At 51.8% G+C, this 20,348-nt stretch overlaps 2 protein-coding genes across 7 annotated transcripts in view; one reads left to right on the top strand and one right to left on the bottom strand.

Annotated features, from left to right (window-relative positions):
• Positions 1 to 8,143, bottom strand: part of ELMOD3 (ELMO domain containing 3) — a 28,332-nt gene extending 20,189 nt beyond the window's left edge. For 2 of the 6 annotated variants that reach the window (XM_082851902.1, XM_082851905.1), the window contains exons 1-5: positions 7,944 to 8,143; positions 6,767 to 6,943; positions 5,187 to 5,460; positions 1,275 to 1,352; positions 700 to 772 (exon numbers count right to left, since the gene is read on the bottom strand). In XM_082851902.1, the coding sequence (XP_082708028.1) occupies positions 700 to 772; positions 1,275 to 1,352; positions 5,187 to 5,240 (205 nt within the window). In that variant the 5' untranslated portion in view covers positions 5,241 to 5,460; positions 6,767 to 6,943; positions 7,944 to 8,143. Of the gene's footprint in view, positions 1 to 699; positions 773 to 1,274; positions 1,353 to 5,186; positions 5,461 to 6,766; positions 6,948 to 7,661; positions 7,869 to 7,943 lie in introns of those variants that run through there. The other 4 variants (XM_082851903.1, XM_082851904.1, XM_082851906.1 and 1 more) reach the window with 4 other exon arrangements.
• A 254-nt stretch (positions 8,144 to 8,397) lies between these two features.
• Positions 8,398 to 20,180, top strand: RETSAT (retinol saturase; the record flags this gene model as incomplete). The annotated part of the gene is made up of 11 exons (XM_082851242.1): positions 8,398 to 8,569; positions 10,650 to 10,832; positions 11,159 to 11,400; positions 12,239 to 12,440; positions 13,026 to 13,223; positions 14,985 to 15,104; positions 18,691 to 18,829; positions 19,065 to 19,174; positions 19,256 to 19,422; positions 19,618 to 19,777; positions 20,041 to 20,180. The coding sequence occupies 11 exons, from the start codon at positions 8,398 to 8,400 to the stop codon at positions 20,178 to 20,180; spliced, it is 1,833 nt and encodes a 610-aa protein (XP_082707368.1).
• Positions 20,181 to 20,348: the final 168 nt, after the last annotated feature.

Below are 20,348 nucleotides of genomic sequence, written 5' to 3'. Positions count from 1 at the left end.
AGGCTTTTCACCCACTCTGTCTCATTTCATTATCACAACATCCCTTTGAGGACAAAGGAGGTACTAATATTTCCACTGTAGACACAGAGATTATATGATTTGCCCAAAGGCGCACAGTAAGCTACCAGCAGGGCTTGTGGGGCCAAATTAGAACTCAGGTCTCTAACTTCCCTTGAAGGATGATAACTCTATGAAGTGCTACAGGAGGGGCGTCCCTGGTGGCACAGTAGTTAAGAATCTGCCCGCCAATGCAGGGGACACGGGTTCGAGTCCTGGTCCGGAAAGATCCCACATGCCGCGGAGCAGCTGAGCCTGTGTGCCACAACTACTGAGGCTGCACTCTAGAGCCCGCGAGCCACAACTACTGAGCCCGCATGCCACTACTGAAGCCCGTGCGCCTAGAGGCCTAGAGCCCGTGCTCTGCAACAAGAGAAGCCACCGCAATGAGAAGCCCGCGTACCGCAACGAAGAGTGGACCCCGCTCACTGCTACTAGAGAAAGCCCACGCGTAGCAATGATGACCCAACGCAGCCAAAAATAAATAAATGAATGTACATATATATATATATATATATATATATATATATATATATATATATAAATTCTACAGGAAAAGTAGTGAGAGAAATTCAAATGAGGAAAAGCAGACCCACAGGGAGCTCCGCCTTGAGTCCCACCCAGGCTCCGAGGGGGACTTACCAGCCGGCTCCCAGCCATTATTCGCTTCTGCCGTCAGGGCCCGGAGGATGCCGTGGTTCTTCAACTCTGAGATCTGTAGGGGCAGCTGACCCTTAGTGTGAGGGCGGAGTCCACATCCCCCCACCCACACAAACAAGTCCCACCCGCTGTACTGAGTGTCCTTGAAACTGGAGGCCAGAAGAATCTAGTCTTCCCACATGGGTTGGTTAAAACCAATCTTAAAGAGAAGCACCCGGAAAATGCCAACTATGACGGAGCAGTTGAGTGACGTGAGGACAGGTATGAATATATGCCCTCCTTGGAGAGCAAACAGACAAAAATCCACTCAACTCAACTGAGACAGAGGTGTGCTTGCGGTATTCCCGCTGCACTCTATGTTCTGCCTCATTATAACAAGTATCTTATCAGATAGAGGTTGTCTTGCATGCCTGTGCCCTCCCCACACCCCCACCCAAAGTGTGAGCTACTGGAGGGCAGGGTCTGTGCCATCCTGTGTCCCAGTGCCTGGCACCATATAGCAGCAAGTAACACAAGCTTCTGCCGACAGGAAGCACTGAGGTGTGGGTGATCCGTACAGGAATTCCCCTGAAAGCCAGAAGAGCACTGTTGTCCTTGTCACATGGTGGAGGGTACCCAGCAGAAACACCTTCAACCTGCAAGACAAACCAAAGTCAGTCTCCTGGGCACGTAGTAGTCCCTCAAAGATGACAGCTTAAACGTCACACCTTTTTCCAATAACACACACACACAAAATGGATGAACTCCTGAGAAGTCAACTACAAGGAATACTGTAAGGGAAAACTCCTGTTTAATCAGTCTTAAGAAAAACCACGAAAAGCTTAATGTTAATATAATCTTTAAAAAAAAAATTTTTAAATATATTTAATTTATTTATTTTTGGCTGTGTTGGGTCTTCACTGCTGTGTGCGGGCTTTCTCTACTCGTGGCGAGCGGGGTCTACTCTTCGTTGTGGTGTGCGGGCTTCTCGTTGCGGTGGCTTCTCTTGTTGCGGAGCACGGGCTCTAGGTGTGCAGGTTTCAGCAGTTGTGGCACGTGGGCTCAGTAGTTGTGGCTCGCGGCTCTACAGTGCAGGCTCAGTAGTTGTGGCGCATGGGCTTAGTTGCTCCGCAGCATGTGGGGTCTTCCAGGACCAGGGATCGAACCCGTGTCCCCTGCATTGGCAGGCGGATTCTTAACCACTGCGCCACCAGGGAAGCCCAATGTTAATATAACATTATACAGATTTCCTTGCTCCGTTCAAGGTCTCAAGGCTCTGAGTAAGTAAAGTTGAGTGTAGCACTTTCCTTGGCCTTTCTGCTCAGCCAAACCTTCCCCCTACTGGAGCTTAAAAAACCATCTGACCAACTTTTTGCAACTCATATCACCAATACAGGGCTAATTTTCCTAATATGTTAAAAAAAAAAAAAAAAGATCCTACAAATCAGTAAGGAAAAGAAACAACCCAGTAGGAAAACTGGCATGGATATGATTTACATAAAAGGAAGCACAAACAGTTCTTAAACGTGAAGAAATGCTCAACCTTACTCATAACAAGAGAAATGTCAAATAAAACTACTCTGAGATAATGTTTTTCACTTATCCTATTATCCAAGATCAAGAAGTGTGTTAACACTGTGCTGGCTAGACGACCAAGAGTTATAAGACACTGGAGAGTGAATTGGTACCACCTCTCTGGCTTGACAATATCTGACGAAATCACATATGCTGTGCACATTTGGGGCCTGCAATTTCATTCTAGGAATTTATCTAACACATATAGTCATCCATGTACAAATGACATGCTGACAGTGTCATTCATGGTAGTACTGTTTATAAAAACAAAAAGCTAGAAAAACCCCGACTGTCCACTAATGGACTTTTAATTTTATTTTATTATACTTTATATTTTCCCCCCAGTTTTACTGAGATATAACTGACATACAGCACTGTATGAGTTTAAGGTGTACAGCATAACGATCTGACTTATATACATCATGAAATGATGACTACAATAAGTTTAGTGAACATCCATCATCTCCTATAGATACATCAACAAATAGAAAAAAACACTTTTTTTCCTTGTGATGAGAACTCTTAGGATTTACTCTTAATAACTTTCATTTATAATATACAGCAGTGTTATCTTTATCATGTTGTACATTACATTCCTAGTACTTATTTTCTTATAACTGGAAGTTTGTACCTTCTGACCACCTTCATCCAATTCCACCCCCACCTCTAGTAGCCACAAATCTGATTTCTTTTTCTATGAGTTCCTTTGTTTGTTTTTGATTTTTTTATTTTTGGCTGCGTTGGTCTTTGTTGCTGCGCATGGTGTTTCTCTAGTTGTGGCGAGCGAGGGCTGCTCTTCGTTGCAGTGTGCGGGCTTCTCACTGTGGTGGCTCCTCGTTGCAGAGCACGGTCTCTAGGCACGCAGGCTTCAGTAGTTGTGGCTCGCTGGCTCTAGAGCACAGGCTCAGTAGTTGTGGTGCACGGGCTTAGTTGCTCCGCGGCATGTGGGATCTTCCCGGGCCAGGGATTGAACCCGTGTCCCCTGCATTGGCAGGCGGTTTCTTAACCACTGTGCCACCAGAGAAGTCCCTATTTGTTTGTTTTTGAAGTATAATTGACCTACAACACATTGTTAGTTCCTGGTGCACAACACAGTGATTTGATATTTCTATACATTTCAAAATGATCGCCATGATAAATCTAGTTGTCACTAATGGACTAATTTTAAACAAATTAAAGCATATCCACTCAATGAGATCCTATACAGCCATAAAAAAGAGTAAGAAAGTACTTTATGGACAATTTGCAACAATCTTCATGATATATTAAGTGAAACACAAAGGGCAGAGTATATACACTATTTTGCCATTTGAATTTCTAAAAAACACATAAATATATTTGCGTGTCTTTACAGAGACTATTTCCAGAATTATATCCAAGGAAGTAGTAACTTTGCCTCCATCAGGAAAATTGGGTAGCTGGGGGACAAGGGTGGAAGGTAGTTTTTTCACTATATGTACATCCTCTGTACTTTTGGATTTTGAACCATCTGCAGAATTATTTTCTCTAAAATAAATAAAAGAAAAAATAATAATTAAAGGAATCATTGCTTATGTCAAGGACCGAGAATCTCAGATTGTCCTGTTACTCTAATCCCTTCCACATATTTTTGCCAACTAACACTCCTTAAACACAGCTTTGACTTTTTTGATTTCTTTTTGCCTGGGACACAAGAATGGACACTAAACACACCACAGCTGAGCTAACTCCTCCATAACTGGCCTCACGATGCCTAAGCACTATTGTCTCCCAATTTGATCCAATGAACATATGTGCTGCAGTTCCTCTCACCTCCAACCCCTGGGTCATGTGATTTTCCTCCAGAATCCGCCCCCACCTCCACCTTCTCAGTGTTTTCTGGTCCCTTCAAGATCAGTTCCACCTCCTCGGGGAGGCCGACCTTACCAACTGGGGCTACAATGGTCCCTCACGTCTCTAAGTCCTATAGCCCCTCTGTATGCGGCACAAGGACCTCTGCAAAAGACCCATCTCCCCAGTCAGACTGCCGCTTTGAGTGCAGGGACCTTCTCGTATACTTGTTTTATATTTCTTAGACCATTTGCACAGCACTAGGCTCGAGATACATTCTCAAAAATATCTGGTAATTCATCATGCTCAACAGCTCCCTGGAGAAGTCTGTGTGCTCAGGACTCATCGCATCCTTCCTTTCCCTCTCCGATTCAGTCCTCTCTAGTGTCCCAAGATGGATGTTCTCTGGAAGAACAGTTCATCTATCTTAGAACAGTGACAAAAACCTCCCTGGACTCCCAAAGCACAGGCTTTGTCCCCATTCTGGCCACTGAATCCCACAGGCTCCATTTAAGACTATTTCTGGGCAAGGTAGTGAAAAAGGTAAGGAATGCAGGGTAAGCCACCAGGCTAACACGAAGACATAGCACATTGGGGGACTTCCCTGGTGGTCTGGTGGGTAAGACTCTGTGCTCCCAATGCAGGGGGCCTGGGTTCGATCCCTGGTCAGGGAACTAGATCCTGCATGCTGCAACTAAGACCCAGTGCAGCCGAAAAGAAAAAAAAAAAGACATAGCACATTGATTCAGGAGTCCTGACAATAACCAGGCCAAAACACGCACTGGAGACAGAAAGGGCCAGTAAGGTAAGCAACCCAAATTGATGAAATACACATTTCTTGGGGGATTCTGCCTGAAATTCTCTTCCCACCCAAGCAAATCCAGACCAAAATCCCATAGCCCACTTAGAAAATAAGCTGTCAGGAAAGGCAATTGACCCAGAAGTGACTAGAAGCTTCTTCTAGTAGAACAAAGAGAACTATAAGTGAGGATTCTTCCTACACATTTCTAAAGCTCCACATCCTCTTGATGTATGCTCTATCTTATTACTATTAACAACATAACCCAAACCAACACCTTCTTTCCCAAACAGAAGTGCTTGCTTACCTGTCCCTCTCTTAATTCCTTCTCATCATGGAAAGAGCAAGAGTTTTCATTCATGACTCAAAATCACTTGTTCAAGTGAACTCTGTCCTTGGGCTCAGAAAGGAGTTTAACAAGGTCTGAGATTAGAAGCTCTGGGGAGAGCCCTAGATCCGACTGTTCTACCTCTGCCTTCCTTCTTGGCAACCACTTAGACTAAGAACAAGAAAACAGTCCCTGTGTGCCATCACCAGGGTGCAGGTTTCTGTGAGTCCCTGAGGTTTCCGGAGCATCAGCCCTGAAAAAAAAAAAAAAAATTAAAGAATAAAACTGGTTTCATCATTCAATTATGCCTCTGTTAAGAACTGACTTGAGGGCTTCCCTGGTGGCGCAGTGGTTGGGAGTCCGCCTGCTGCTGCAGGGGACACGGGCTGGTGCCCCGGTCCGGGAAGATCCCACATGCCGCGGAGCGGCTGGGCCCGTGAGCCATGGCCGCTGAGCCTGCGCATCCGGAGCCTGTGCTCCGCAACGGGAGAGGCCACAACAGTGAGAGGCCCGCGTACCGCAAAAAATAAAAATAAAAAAAAAGAACTGACTTTAAAAATCTTCCAGCAGCTGTAAACATATTCTGAATAAACAGGCTTCTTTAGCCAAATGCCTGCCTCTTACTCTCCATGTCACTGGATGGAAAGAAGGGGTCCCTGCAGGAGTCCGAGAGCTGGACCATCAGTACCCAGGAGGCAGCACCAGTGTAAGTGGTGGGGATCTGTTTCTGACGATGAAGTTACTGAGATCTGGGGCAGCATCTCAAAGGGGTGAGGCTGATTTAGAGTGACACGTCGGTGCATGGTCTTAGCTTAAGTGCTCAGGCTTTGCTTAGGTCTCAGACGCAGGTTGGGCCTAATACCAGATTCGGTTCCTACGACGGTAGAAACTCAAAATGCAACACTGTGCCTACCCTTCCTCAGTTAGCACCAACATTGTACATGTGGCAGCTGCCTAGCCAGTGTGGCTAGCTCTAAGCCCTTCCTCCCATGAGTCCACCCTAGGAAGAGGGCTGGACAGGCCCACACCTCATCATGGGGGAAGTGGACAACATGGATGTCTGTCACAACAAGAATGTGGATAAGTATGCAGATGACTGGCAGTTGTACCTCACAAACTTGGTTGACTTTTTTTTTTTGGCACGCTGCACGGCTTGCAGGATCTTAGTTCCCTGACCAGGGGTTGAACCCAGGCCCTTGGCAGTGAAAGCGTGAAGTCCTAACCACTGGACCACCAGGGATTTCCCCAGACTTGGCTGACTAAGGACCGAGGGTGGCACTGCCCTGAGGTCAGCCCTCCAGAGAATATGATCTGGGTTCCCTACAAACTGGCTGCCAGTAACAAGATGGACTCTTTGTCAGGGGGCAGGACGCACTGACTGATTCCTAACACCAAGAGCGGGAACACCTCCCGACTCTAGGGCTAGACATTTGGCTCACTGTAATTGAGGGGGAGGGCAGTGCTCCTCAGGAACTAGCTCTCTCTGGGGTCTCAGCATCTGCCTCCCTTTCCTTTCCCTCCTCCTTGACCTCCATGACAGCATACGACCAAACACTCACACACTGGCCAACCTTGCGAAGGTGACAGGCAAGTATGGTGACGGCAATCTCAGGAAGGCTCTTCTGTTACTGGGCTCGAAATGTAACAAGCAGCATAGATGCATGACCAACTTTACATGCCTGCTGGCGCCTCAGTTCTGGCTGCCGCCCTGCTGGGGGCTTCAATAGGGACAGTTACTATCTGTAAGAGAGAAAGAAAAGAGCAGAAACTGTCAAACAAGCAAGTACTGGAAATCACAAAGTCACTCCTACCAATATTAGGCAAGTTCCTCATGGCTGGGCCTGAAGAAATGGCCATCCTATAAAGATGGATCCTTTCCAAATTCAGTATTTATGGTGCACCCACTTTCCTTTTTATTTTTTTCTTTTTTTGCGGTACGCGGCCCTCTCACTGTTGTGGCCTCTTCCGTTGCGGAGCACAGGCTCGGGACGGGCAGGCTCAGCGGCCATGGCTCACGGGCCCAGCCGCTCCACGGAATGTGGGATCTTCCCGGACTGGGGCACGAACCCGTGTCCCCTGCATCGACAGGCGGACTCTCAACCATTGCGCCACCAGGGAAGCCCACCCACTTTACTTTTTTAATTAAAAAAAATTTTTTTAATTGAAGTAGAGTTGATTTTCAATGTCATGTTAGTTTCAGATGTACAGCACAGTGATTCAATTATATATATAATATATATCTGAATATAGATATTCTTTTTCGAATAGCTTTCCATTATAGGTTATTACAAGATATTGAATATAGTTCCCTGTGCTATACAGTAGGTCCTTGTTTATTTTTATGGTGCACCCACTTTAGGCAATGAGCTACATTAAGGGCAATGATATTAAGTTTAAGCTTGCTGGAGCTTAAACTCTCTGAATAGGTATTTAATCTAGAAATTGGGTCCACACCTTAAATAAAAACGCGCACACAGGTGTGCCACTTCCTTCATCGGCCTTGTCGCTGGGGCCTCCCCGGCCCTTCCAGCCCCGACCAGGCCTCCGCTGCAGGCATCACCATCCCAGGGGGGCGCCGCAGCCAAAACTACTGGCCAATTTGGGGTCACAAATCCCGGTGCTCGCCGGCTGGGATACGCGCATGTTAACAGAGATCTCAGTCCATCGAGACACCCAGCCAGAGAGGGTGGGGACTCCGGACAGCAACTTTCTCGGTGGGGAAAACAGGAAAGCAACTTGCCTCAGGTCATCCAGCGAGACCAAAACCGATGTCTCCGGTCTGCCAGCAAGGAGTCTCTCTCTGTTCTGCAACTCTCAGCCTTGTCTCGCCCCAGAGCGACCATTTCCGCCCCACATTCCTTCTCCTTGGACCCCCGGGTCTCGCCAGCTGAGCCCCCGAGTTCCCAGAGCTTTCGCGATTGGGGTGCCTCAGCCCCTCCGGGCCTCCTCCGCGCATGCGCACGGGCCTCCTCCGCGCATGCGCACGGCCCTCCGCGCCTTCAGAGACGTGAGTACGAAGAGCCGCAATGATCAATCTCCGCCGGAGACTTGGCTTCTGGCCAAAAAGGGCCTGGCTGAGCAGTGGCCAAAGTTGGCAGTGCCTTCCGGGTGCGAGGATAAGCTAACCGGGCAGAGCCGCGGCCGCAGAGCCCGGGCGCAGTCGGAGCGGACAGGTTCCGACGCCAGCGCGATGTGGCTGTTGCTGCTGCCGCTGGCTGCGCTGCTGCTGCTGGCCGTCCTCGGCAAAGTTTGCAAGGGGTTGTTCTCCAGCAGCTCCCCGAACCCCTTCTCCGAGGATGTCAAGCGACCACCCGCGCCCCTGGTGACCGACAACGAGGCCAGGAAGAAGGTTCTCAAGCAAGGTGAGCGGGAGGGACCCCGGGGTCTGAGGCTGCGCCTGGACCTCCTCGCGGGTTAGCGTTCCCCAGATGCAGAGTGATGGGAGGGCTTCTTTGCACGTGGAGGCACCCGCTTTAGAGTCCGCCACTGGCGAGAGCCTTGGTCCCCGCAGGCCCGGGGAATCGTGGCCACACGGGCGCGGGCATCGTCCTCGGCGAGCCAAGTTTTTGGCACAGCCACGCTCAGGCCCTGCCACTTAGTATAGCGGTGGCTAACCGGATAAACAAGAGGTGGCTAACCGGATAAACAAGAGACCCTTCCCCTACTTTGCTTTAAGACCTTAACGTTTTCACTTATCTTCCCCATGGGTTCAGGGACTTGGGAGAGCTGCACAGAAACCTTTATAGGAAATTGCATTTGGCCCATCAAGTAATTTGACTGGTTATGCCTGCTCCCATCTCTTGTTGAAACGAGACTCAACAGGGTGACTCAGGCTCAGAGCTGCTCTTCCATTGACCTGCACTGTCATCTTTAAAAAGTATTTGCGAATTTCTTCTAAGGTTTTAAAGAAAGAGTTCTACTGCTTAAAAAAGAAAAAAGAAAAAAAGAATAACCTGTAAAGAGAATAATCTGTTGATATCCGAGATCTCTCTCACCTGTTCACTTGTAAATTTTAGTATTCTGTGCAACAAGTCTTGCTACACAGTTGGAGACAGTATTGTTCTAAGTGGAAGGGCTATTAGTTTGAACTTCTGAGATCAGAGTTTTAATTGGACTCTGTCACTAATTTGCTGCGAAAACATTAGCAAGTCACTCCATTTATCTGGATTGGTCTAAAAATGAGATGACTAGTTTAACTGTTGCAACTAACATTTTAAATGACAGTAGAATGGAAAATATCAGAGTGCATAATACATGGTTCTGGTAAGTATTGTGAAACTTCTGTTTCAGGTATTTATATTATATACTAACATATGTTCTGGGATGTGAATATGAAATATATTTTTCACTATAGGTCTTTTAAAAAACATTTGAAAAGTTGAAAGTTTACTGAGTTCCCTAGCAGCTTGAAAAATTCCAAATCTCAGTTCTTCAGGAGTGATCTTTTTTTTTAAAAACATATTTATTTATTTATTTATGGCTATGTTAGGTCTTCGTTGTGGTGCATGGGCTTCTCATTGTGGTGGCTTCTCTTGTGGAGCACAGCCTCTAGATGTGTGGGCTTCAGTAGTTGTGGCACGTGGGCTCAGTAGTTGTGGCACATGGGCTCAGTAGTTGTGGCACATGGGCTCAGTAGTTGTGGCTTGTGGGCTCTAGAGCACAGGCTCAGTACTTGTGGTGCACAGGCTTGGTTGCTCCGCAGCGTGTGGGACCTTCCCGGACCAGGGCTTGAACCCGTGTCCCCTGAATTGGCAGGTGGATTCTTAACCCCTGTGCCACCAGGGAAGTCCCTTTAGGAGTGATCTTGAGAGAACAGATCTTGTGTAGGAAGTGCCCATACAGCACGACGGGCTGTCCAGTTTTGTCTTGTTTAGGTGCTTCCTCCTCAACCCCACCTCCACGATTTCTCAGAGCAGCTCTGTCCTGCCTCTGCATCAGGATGTTGAAGAACCATCATCCGACTGGGCTGCTCCACTGCTAACTGCAGACCCTGCATTTTCCAAAGATAACCTGCTTGTGAATGGACCAGTCCATGAGCCAGCAGCCTGCACTGGCCCCCGTCCCCCTCCTTGTTTTCTTTCTTCCCTAGCTCGCTCTCTGTCTGCACTTAGGTTTCTCAGCCTGTATTGCAGCATTGTTTTGTTCCTATGATAGTTTGTGGATTTTTTACTTTCTTTGCAAGTAGGAAAAATCCCCAGCTACATAGTGGCTTTCCTTAAATCAGTTCAGATCAAACCAAATCACTTTGTTTAACCCGCCTGGCTGGTCCTGAATATTTCCCAGGTAAAATGTTTGAGACATTTTAGTCAGGAGCTCCTTGCCAAACTGCTCTAGAGTTTTCTGGCGTTGTACAAGCTAGAGAATTCTGCCTTGGTTTCCACATCACTGCTCTTTCACTGCCCCCCAAGAAGCCCCCACCTCCATCTCCTCCATCTGCTGCAGCTTTCTCAGCCAGCCGAGTGCCAGAGAAGCTGGATGTGGTGGTCATAGGCAGTGGCTTTGGGGGCCTGGCGGCAGCGGCGATCCTAACCAAAGCTGGCAAGCGAGTTCTGGTGCTGGAACAACATACCAAGGCGGGAGGCTGTTGTCATACGTTCGGACAGAATGGCCTTGAATTTGACACGGGTAAGGCTTCTGTGGAAAAGGGCTGGGAGCTGGTGGTTTGGAGCAGCCATGGGGGGACGATCCTGGGCATTTCTGTGATTTTGGAGGCCCCGTCTTCTCCCTGGGCACCGCTTTCCTTGTCTGACAGCTGTACCCACTGGCAGCCGAGCTGGGCAGGGATTTGGTGGTTTCTGCTGCAACCCCCCTCTACAGAAAGGGTGGGTACCCGCTCTGGGCACAGACTCAGCCCTGCAGGACGACCTCTTTCACCTTGCTTCCTTGTTGGAGCTTTTCCAGGGCTCGATCCCCGTATCCCTATGACACTTTGTTTTTCTGTCTCCCAACAGGAATCCATTATATCGGGCGCATGCAGGAGGGCAGCTTTGGCCGTTTTATCTTGGACCAGATCACTGAGGGGCAGTTGGACTGGGCTCCCACGGCCTCTCCCTTTGACATCATGGTACTAGAAGGGCCCAATGGCCGAAAGGAGTTTCCTATGTACAGTGGGGAGAAAGCCTACGTACAGGGCCTCAAGGAGAAGTTTCCCCAGGAGGAAGCTGCCATCGACAAGTATATAAGGCTGGTTAAGGTAACACGGACATGCTGAGGACCCCTTGCTTATTCCCAGCAAGGCTGACCTTCCTCATTAGCGGAGTGATGGGTAAGGGAGGCAGGAAGGAGGAACAGGCCTGTCTGTCTGGAGCTCAGCCTCCGCTGGAGTCGGCCTCTGTGCCCCGGGGGCCCTCTGTCTCTGGATCCTGGGCTCCGCAGCTGCCACTCTCACTCTGGCCTCTGGGGGGCGCTCAGCTCTCCTCCCTGACCACGCTGGCCTCCCTGACCACGCTGGCCTCCCTGTGGTCGTATCACCACTTTTTCACTTCATCTGATTGGGATTATTCAAAAGGAATTTGGGCTGGAAACTGAGAAGCAAAAAAGGACTCACCTGAGGGCAGAATGGGAAAAATTCACAGAGTATGGAGTTTTTTGGTTTTTTGTTTATAAATTTATTTACTTTTTTATATTTGTCTGCTTTGGGTCTTCATTGCTGCACGCGGGCTTTCTCTAGTTGCAGCGAGTTGGGGCTACTCATTGCGGTGCGCAGGCTTCTCTCATTGCGGAGCGCGGGCTCTACGCAAGTGGGCTTCAGTAGTTGTGGCATGCGGGCTCAGTAGTTGTGGCTCCCGGGCTTAGTTGCTCCGTGGCATGTGGGATCTTCCCGGACCAGGGATCGAACCCATGTTCCCTGCACTGGCAGGTGGATTCTTAACCACTTTGCCACCAGGGAAGTCCCAAGTACAGAGTTTTAAAATCCAAATTCAGCCACGTTCGGCCGGGGCTAAGTGTTGCTGGCCCTTGGGCTACGCAGGCTGTTGGAAAGGCAAGTCAGGAGATGAGATCTGTTCCTCCCTGCTCATTCCCTTCCCCAGGTGGTATCCAGAGGAGTCAGTCATGCCATCTTGTTGAAGATCCTCCCGCTGCTCATGGTTCAGGTCCTCAACAAGTATGGGCTGCTCACCCATTTCTCTTCGTTCCTCCATGCATCCACCCAGAGCCTGGCCGAGGTCCTGCGGGAGCTGCCAGCCTCCCCGGAGCTCCAGGCCGTGCTCAGCTACATCTTTCCCACTTATGGTGGGTACTGGCCTTGGGCCCCAGGCAGCTCCTGGCTCTCAGTCTTTCTACCTGAGCCTGCTTGGCTGACTGAAATGGAAGAGCACACACCCCAGGCCCTCTGGAGCTTATGGAGGAGATGTCTGTCCGCCTCCCTACTGGACACACTGATAAAAATTCCCTTCACCCACGCCCTGGATGACTTTCCTTTCCAACCAAAACTGTCCTCCCTGGCAGCATGACAGTTTGCAGGGAGGACATTCCCAGTGGCCCCAAGACCTGTAAGGTTCCCCGTTCCCCACATTTGGATGGAAACAGGCCCTCTGGCTGCCCTGAGCCCCGGGGATCACTTGGATCCTGGGATGCATACCCTCAGACTGCGTGTTTTCCTTTTTTTTTTTGGCCATGCCTCACGGCTTGCGGGATCTTAGTTCCCCAACCAGGGATTGAACCCGGGCCCCTGGCAGTGAAAGCACCAAGTCCTAACCCACTGGACCGCCAGGGAATTCCCAAAGGCTGCGTGTTTTCTGATGGGAACCCGTATTCCTTTCTGAACGAAGGTACCACTGCCCCTCCTGCCTCATCACCCCTTCCTTCCTTCTGTAGGCGTGACCGCCAGCCACACCACCTTTGCCATGCATGCTCTGCTGGTTGACCACTACATAAAAGGGGCCTTTTATCCCCGAGGGGGTTCCAGTGAAATCGCTTTCCACACCATCCCTGTGATTCAGCGGGCCGGGGGTGCTGTCTTGACGAGGGCCCCTGTGCAGAGCATCTTGCTGGACTCAGCTGGGAAAGCCTGCGGTAAGAGCCCTGCATTGTCTTCACAGTCCCTGGCCGGGGTGGGAGAGACCTGGGGTCTCTGGGTGCAGAGCAAAGAAAGCACTGAGGGCAGAAGGTGTAGAAGAACTGACCTCCAAGTCGGGGGTTAAAGCCTGGAATCTGTCCCGATCTGGGGCTGCCCGGGGATAGCGATTGGCCTGGAAGCAAAAAGGACACGGGAAGGTTAAAGGGTGGCATGGTTCCCAGAGAACAGTATTTCATCATTTATTCAATAGATAAAAATAGTTATCTGGTAATCTAGGACCTCCTGAGTGTAGGGGCTGTGTCTTTTTAATCTTTATGTCTATAGACTTTAGCACATAATAGAGCCCAGTAACTGTTTGTTCAGTGACTGATGGAGTGAGTACGTAACCTGGGTGCTCGTAGGGTGGTGTGGAGGCCGGCAGGATGCCCTGCCTTCAATCTGTAAATGGCAGAGTGGGACCCAGACTCTACCCTGGCTCCGGTGTTTGCTGTCACCTGCACAGAGCGTCAAAATCCCACCGTGGATGAACTCTGTGAGGAGAGGCTCTATGCAAGGAAGGACTCTGGTAGACAGAACAGGCCATCCAGGCTGCGGGTGCTTCAGAAGCATCAGCTAAGGGGGCACAGAGAGGCCTGGGGAAAACAGAGCTGGTGTGACAGTAAATTCACCAGAGGAATCTTTCAAGGAGGAGGTGGTGAGTGGGTAGCCCAGGGCACGCAAAAATCAAGGGAGAAAAGACCGTCAGCGGTCTCCAAGGGCATGTGTATAGAAGAGACTGGGAAGTTCCCGGTGGTGAGAGAGGGGTGGCTGTCCGATGTGTGAGACTTTCTCCCATGTTCATGAGCAAGTTCTTCCAGCCGTCAGGGGGTCTGTGGACCAAGGTGGGTTTATCAGTTCAATTAAATTCAGTGGCGGATATATTTATTTGTGTTTTTCACGTGCTAGGTGATAAAAGATAAGTAAATCCTAATCTGTAACTCAAGAAGTTTCCAGTCTCACAGGGAAGATGACTGCGCTATAATCAAAGTGCCACATAGAGGCAGGCACCAAGGATGGAGGTGACACAGAGGGTGGTGGAACAGGGAAGGCCTCAGAGGGAGGTCATGAAGGGGGAGAGGAAGCTAGCCAGAGGGGAGGGGTGGTTATTCCAGGCAGGGGGAACAGAATGTGCAGAGGCACAGAGGTATGAAAGAGCTGAGTATTTTTAGGCATCTGAAAATGTTAGGTTGAATCGTAAGAGACTGCCACATTTATAGGTTAAAAAAACGGTTGACTATCAGCTATTTCATACAGTCCTACCTAATAGTTTAGTGAGAATGGCCAGAGATGAGGCTGGACGCACGAAAGGGACCACATCAGGGAAGGCTGAGACAAGACCTTGGAGTTTAAGTAGAGGTTGAGGTGTCTTTGGAGGATTTTGAAAAGAGGAAGTTGGGACGGGAAGTCTGGCAGCTGTGAAGAAGGGTCTAGGATTCCAGTGAAGGCCTTCAGCCCGTGGGCTCTTTCGGGGTTCGTGTGAAGGTTGGTGGGTTGCTCAAGAGAAGCGTGCCCACGCAGGGTGGGGAGAGAGGTAGGAAGCCAGGGCGGGGACCGTGAGCCAAGAGGGCAGCACTTCAGGATGGTTCCCTCACTTTGCAGTTTGGCCTGGGGCCTGCCCGCTCGGGGTCAATGTGGGAGAGATCTGGGGGGTGGGGAATAGGGACCTTTCTCATCCTCCTGGAGCTTACAGAACCTCAGCCAAGCTCTTGTGCCTGCAGGTGTCACTGTGAAGAAGGGTCAGGAGCTGGTGAGCATCTATTGCCCCGTCGTGATCTCCAACGCAGGATTATTCAACACCTATGAGTACCTGTTGCCAGAGAAGGCCCGCTGTCTGCCAGGTAAACGACTGGGCTGCGTCACTGTTCTCCAGGTGCCCCAGGCCTGCCCTCTGCAACCAGCTGGCTCAGCCTGGCTGATGCTTCCCCCAGCATTAGCACTGCCCTTTGACCCTCCATAGGCAGGAAAGGTGAGCACACCGGTTTCTAACATCCGTTCCCAGAAGGCCTCTGTTTAGGGGGTGGCATCAACTTCCTTTGTATCACATCCTCCCCAAAGACCCTTTGGTCCTTATCTCTCATTTCATTCTTGGCATATTTACTCCCTTTCCCCTTATCACCTCAACCATGTTTCCCTTTCCTCTTTCAAGTCTCCAGTCCTAGTTGCCCATTTCCAGTTTCCCTAGATCTTAGATCATCTCTCTGCTAGTCCATGATGGTGGGTTGAGTCCTAAAGGAACGTTTCTTGGACTTTCACTGAGTTTGCCCTATGAATCCTGCTTCCTTCCTTAGTTTCTCACTTATTTTGAGTGGGGAAGCCTGATCTGACATTGTTGGTAAGGGAAGCTGAGGCTGGCGTGGAGAAGAAGGCCTTGATAATATTGTTGTGGGCCTGCCTCTTCAGGAAGCAGCTCTATATTGGCGCTGAGGCTGCGGGAGTCTCCTCCGCTCCGTGAGCCCTGGACTCAAAATAAGCCTCAGTCTAGTCATCTCCACTGATACGCCGTGTCCAAAACTAAAAGCCTGTTTTTGTTCTTGCCTTGATCCTCGGCCATTGGGTAGAGGGCTCGTCATCCTAATGTTGATGGCTGGGGAAACAGAGGCACACGGGTGAATAACTGCCCAAGGCCACCCAGCTGGAGGTGGCCAAGCTGAGAGGAGAAGGCTGGTGTGTCTGACTCCTAAGCCTGGGCTGCTGGCCTGCTCTGGGCTGGGAAGCATGGGGCTTCCAGAGCGAAGGCCTCACTTGAACGGGCAGGAGAGCAGGTCGGCCCACAAGGAACAGCGTGGCTGAGCCAAGGTTAGCTGGGACGTCACCATTTGGAAATGTAGCTGGCAGCTCCCCATGTGATTGAGGGGAGGAGGCCGCTGGCTGGGAGGGGACCGGCGATCCTGGAGGTGAGGGAGAGGCATCTGCGTAAAGGCCTCTGGCTGGGGTGGGAGGTGGGGAGTAGGGAGCCACTCACGATGCGTTTGGGGTAGAAACCCCGGACTTCACTGGTGCCCAGGGAGGAGCGCTGTGGAAAGAGCGCTCCACCCCAGAGGGCGGGCCCAGGGATGTGGGTTCAGTAGAAAAGTGAGGCCTTGGATTTCCTGGTGGGGGAGAGGGTGGGTGGCCGTCATGATTGTCTCTGAGGTACAGGCCATGTGCTCCCGGGAACTGGCCTCCTCAGCCCTCTGCCTCACTTAGCTGGGCCTCGGCCGGCACCTGCTGCCAGCAGGGGCCTCCCCTCTCTCAGGCCAGGTGAGCTGAGTGGGGTGGGGCAGAGACCGCCCGGTGGCCTTTGGTACTTCGTGCCTCCCTCTCTCCCAGGACCTCTGAACCCTGACACTGTCCCCTGACGGGCCCAGTGTTCCCCCAGGCCCGCCTTCTCTCCAGGCAGCCACGCCACAGACTTAGCTGCCGAGCTTGCCTCCCTTCACTGGCGGAAGCAGCTTCCACTGCTCTTACGTATCCCAGCCCTGAAGACAGTCTCATGTGCCAGCCCCTACCTGCCTGAAGGACCAGCTGCCTCTCTCGAGCGGGAGCTGCATGAATCCCAGTTTGAGAGCATTTCAGACAGTGGCAGCAGTGATGCTTAACTCAGAGACCCCAGGTGCTGGGATTCCTACGTTTCCAGCTGTTTGGGGGTAGAGATTCTCACAGTTCTGTCTCCCTCTCAGAGACGGGAACGGGATATCTGGTGGCCTTGGGGACAGGCAGTGCTAGTTGGGGTCGAGCGTGGAGGTGGGGTGGTCAGGCAGGGGGAGCCTTTGTGAATAGGAGCGCCTTTCTTAAATTCCACGGCTGAGCTTTGAGGAGGGTAGTTTGGAGAGGAAGTGTTTTGAGTAGGGAAGACTAGTTTGACAAAATCAGTAGGGGAGCTAAGGCTGGTGTGGAGAAGCAGGGTTTGGTCTCATCGTCGTGTGCCTGATTTGAGACCCAAGGTTCTGTTTTTCTGCCAGGTGGGTGGCTCCTGGACCCCTTCCTTCTAGCTGGGGAAAGGGACAGGAGGGGCTGGGTGGAGGTGATGGCTGTGCTAAGGGGCTTCTGAAGACCTGGGGGTATCACTCCTGGGCCCCTGGTTCTCTCTGTGCCCACCCTGCCCCACCTGGAAAGGGGGTGCTCACAGCTGTGGTTCCCCGACGATGCTGGGACCCAGGGGAGAAGGTGCTCCTGACTTTCCAGGGCAATTACTACTACTCACCACATCCCCTGCCCCGCCTCGGCGCTCCCACAGCTGGGCGGCTGGGTGTCTGGAAGTCTTATGCCCGTTGTCCTACTGTAATTGTTACAACGCCCCCTTGACTCTCAGAAGTGGCCTGTTCTGGATGATAAGTTTTATGGTCACCCTCCCCGTAGCACTCAGGTCTTCGCAGCCTCTAATAGGAGAGCCAGCTTCTTCAGGAAAGTGGACAGTGGACAGGCATCACGTCCGATTCCTTGCAGTGTCCCCAAGGCCTCGCAGAGGATCCAGCGCGTTTCAGGTCCTCAACAAATATTTGTTACATCAATTAAGCAGAGCAGCCAGTGGCGACTTATCCCTCAGGCAGAGGCTGGAAATGGTCCTGGGAATGGGAACAAAGGATAAGACTCCGGGGCTTCCCTGGTGGCGCAGTGGTTGAGAGTCCGCCTGCCGATGCAGGGGACACGGGTTCCTGCCCCGGTCCAGGAAGATCCCATGTGCCGTGGAGCGGCTGGGCCCATGAGCCACGGCTGCTGAGCCTGTGCGTCCGGAGCCTGTGCTCCACAACGGGAGAGGCCACAGCAGTGAGAGGCCCGCGTACCGCCAAAAAAAAAAAAAAAAAAAAAAAAAAAAAAGGATAAGACTCTGTGGGAGCAACTTCCAGAAAACTGGTCTGGGCTCAGCTGTTGAGAGGTGGGAATGCCCAGTGGCTTCGGTCCAGGGGACCAGAGGCTCCCACTGTGCCTGTTGCCTTCCTCCTCAGTGCTGTTCTTCCCTCCTCCCCAGATGAACCCTGAAATGCCAAGTGCCAGTGATGCCATTTGCATCTGTTCATCTGCATCACTTACCATTTTAAGGCCTTGTGCTGACTGTTCAGCACAGGAGGAATTATGCATATTCAGTCATTAGATGGTTTGTATTCAACTTAATACCGAAGCCAAGGCTTACAACCAAATACTGTTCCTAGCCGTGGTCTTTGTAGTGCAGAGCCCGTCATCCGCTCGTAGCTGAGACATTAAGGGGACGATGGGAGGCAGTGAGCGGCTCAGAGAGCCAGGCGTCACTCACTGCTCCTCAGGGCGCTCAGAGCAGAAGTCTGAGGCCGTGGCCTTCACAGGCAGGAGACCAAAGAGCAGGCCCCTGCCAGGTCGAGCTGTCCAAACGCCTGAGGCTGCAGATGAGGTGAGCGGGCGTCCGCAGGCTCCCGGGGCAGGGGCAGCGGTTGGTGGCCTTGTTCACGCGGCCCTGCCGCCTCTCTGCAGGTGTGAAGCGGCAGCTGGGGATGGTGCAGCCCGGCTTGAGCATGTTCTCTGTCTTCATCTGCCTCCGAGGCACCAAGAAGGACCTGGGGCTGCCGTCTACCAACTACTACGTTTATTTTGATACAGACATGGACATGGCGTAAGGCGTGGGTGTGCGTGTGTGGGGCGGGTGCCCTCCCCTGATGCTGGGGGAGAAGCAGCAGGATGCAGGATGGGAGGAAATGGGCAAGAATCTACTCCCAAAGGGCTTTTCCCTACCTAGGCTGTGCCTTGGCCTCATCCCTTCGGGGGTCCCTGGGGGTGACCTACCCTCGGGGTGGTGCTGTTGGCTGCAGGGAACAAGGCCGGGACTAACAGCCCCTCTCCTCCCCCAGGATGGAGCACTACCTCTCTCTGCCTGCGGATAAGGCTGTAGAGCACATGCCCGTTCTCTTCATTGCTTTCCCGTCGGCCAAGGACCCGTCCTGGGAGGACCGGTTTTCAGGTGGGGCTTGAGGTTCTGGGGGGGGGGCGGGGGCTTGGGCGGGGCAGGGGCAGCACTAGTGACCCCGCCCTGCATCCCCAGGCCGCTCCACAGGGGTCGTGCTGGTGCCCACCTCCTATGAGTGGTTCGAGGAGTGGCGGGACGAGCCCCAGGGAAAGCGGAGCAGCGGCTACGAGACCCTCAAGAGCTCCTTTGTTGAAGCCACTCTGTCGGTCGTCCTGAAGCTCTTCCCACAGCTGGAGGGGAAGGTAGGAGGGCAGACTCCTGTGGCTGGTGCATCTCTACCCTTTCTTTGGGGCAGGGGAACCAGGCCTGGGCTGACTGAGCTCCAGGAAAGGATAGGGAGCCCGTGCCGGCAGGCAGCTCGTGCAGGGGCAGGAAAGGAGGTGAGGGTCTCACAAGGTCCCACTCCCACTCTTCGGCTGCCTCTTTTGCCTCCTCAGGTGGACAGTGTGACTGGAGGGTCCCCGTTGACAAATCAGTTCTACCTGGCAGCTCCCCGGGGGGCCTGCTACGGGGCTGACCACGACCTGGGCCGCCTGCATCCTGGTGCGATGGCCTCCATGAGGGCCCAGAGCCCCATCCCCAACCTCTACCTGACAGGTACACTGACTGCTGCATTTTGCCAGGACCTGAGACCCTGGGCTTCCCTGTCACCCAGAGTCCTCCATTCTTGTCCTCAGATCCTGCTGCCCCCTGCAGCCTCCCACACCCTGAGCTGGGCTGCCTCGGCAGCTGTGGACCCTGGTCCTGGTCCTGGTCTGAAGCCATCTCTGGGTGGCCCTGGCCCAGGGGCCCTTGTCCATCCCTGTCCCCCACTTGGGGGGGGGCAGCAGTGCACACAGGCCTCTGCTTTTGTCTCCTAGGCCAGGATGTCTTCACCTGTGGGTTGATGGGAGCCCTGCAAGGGGCCCTGCTGTGCAGCAGCGCCATCCTGAAGCGGAACCTGTACTCAGATCTTCAGAAGCTTGGCTCAAGGGTCCAGGCACAGAAGAAGAAGAATTAGTTTGGTCAGGGATGAGTCAGAGGAAATTTGGCCAGTGCTCCGGCACAGCCCCTGACTTACCCATGTCTTTCTGATCACGTAAAGTACTCGTTTTTAATTTCTGAATAAGAGTCCGACGCAGAAGTGTAGCATAGATGGCGCTTTTTTTTTTTTTGGCTGTGCTGCATG

Source organism: Leucopleurus acutus (assembly GCF_964270905.1).
Source record: "Leucopleurus acutus genome assembly, chromosome: 12".
Lineage (NCBI taxonomy): Eukaryota > Metazoa > Chordata > Mammalia > Artiodactyla > Delphinidae > Leucopleurus > Leucopleurus acutus.
The sequence above is the reverse complement of the archived record's forward strand: the minus strand, read 5'-3'. Positions and strand labels throughout refer to the sequence as shown.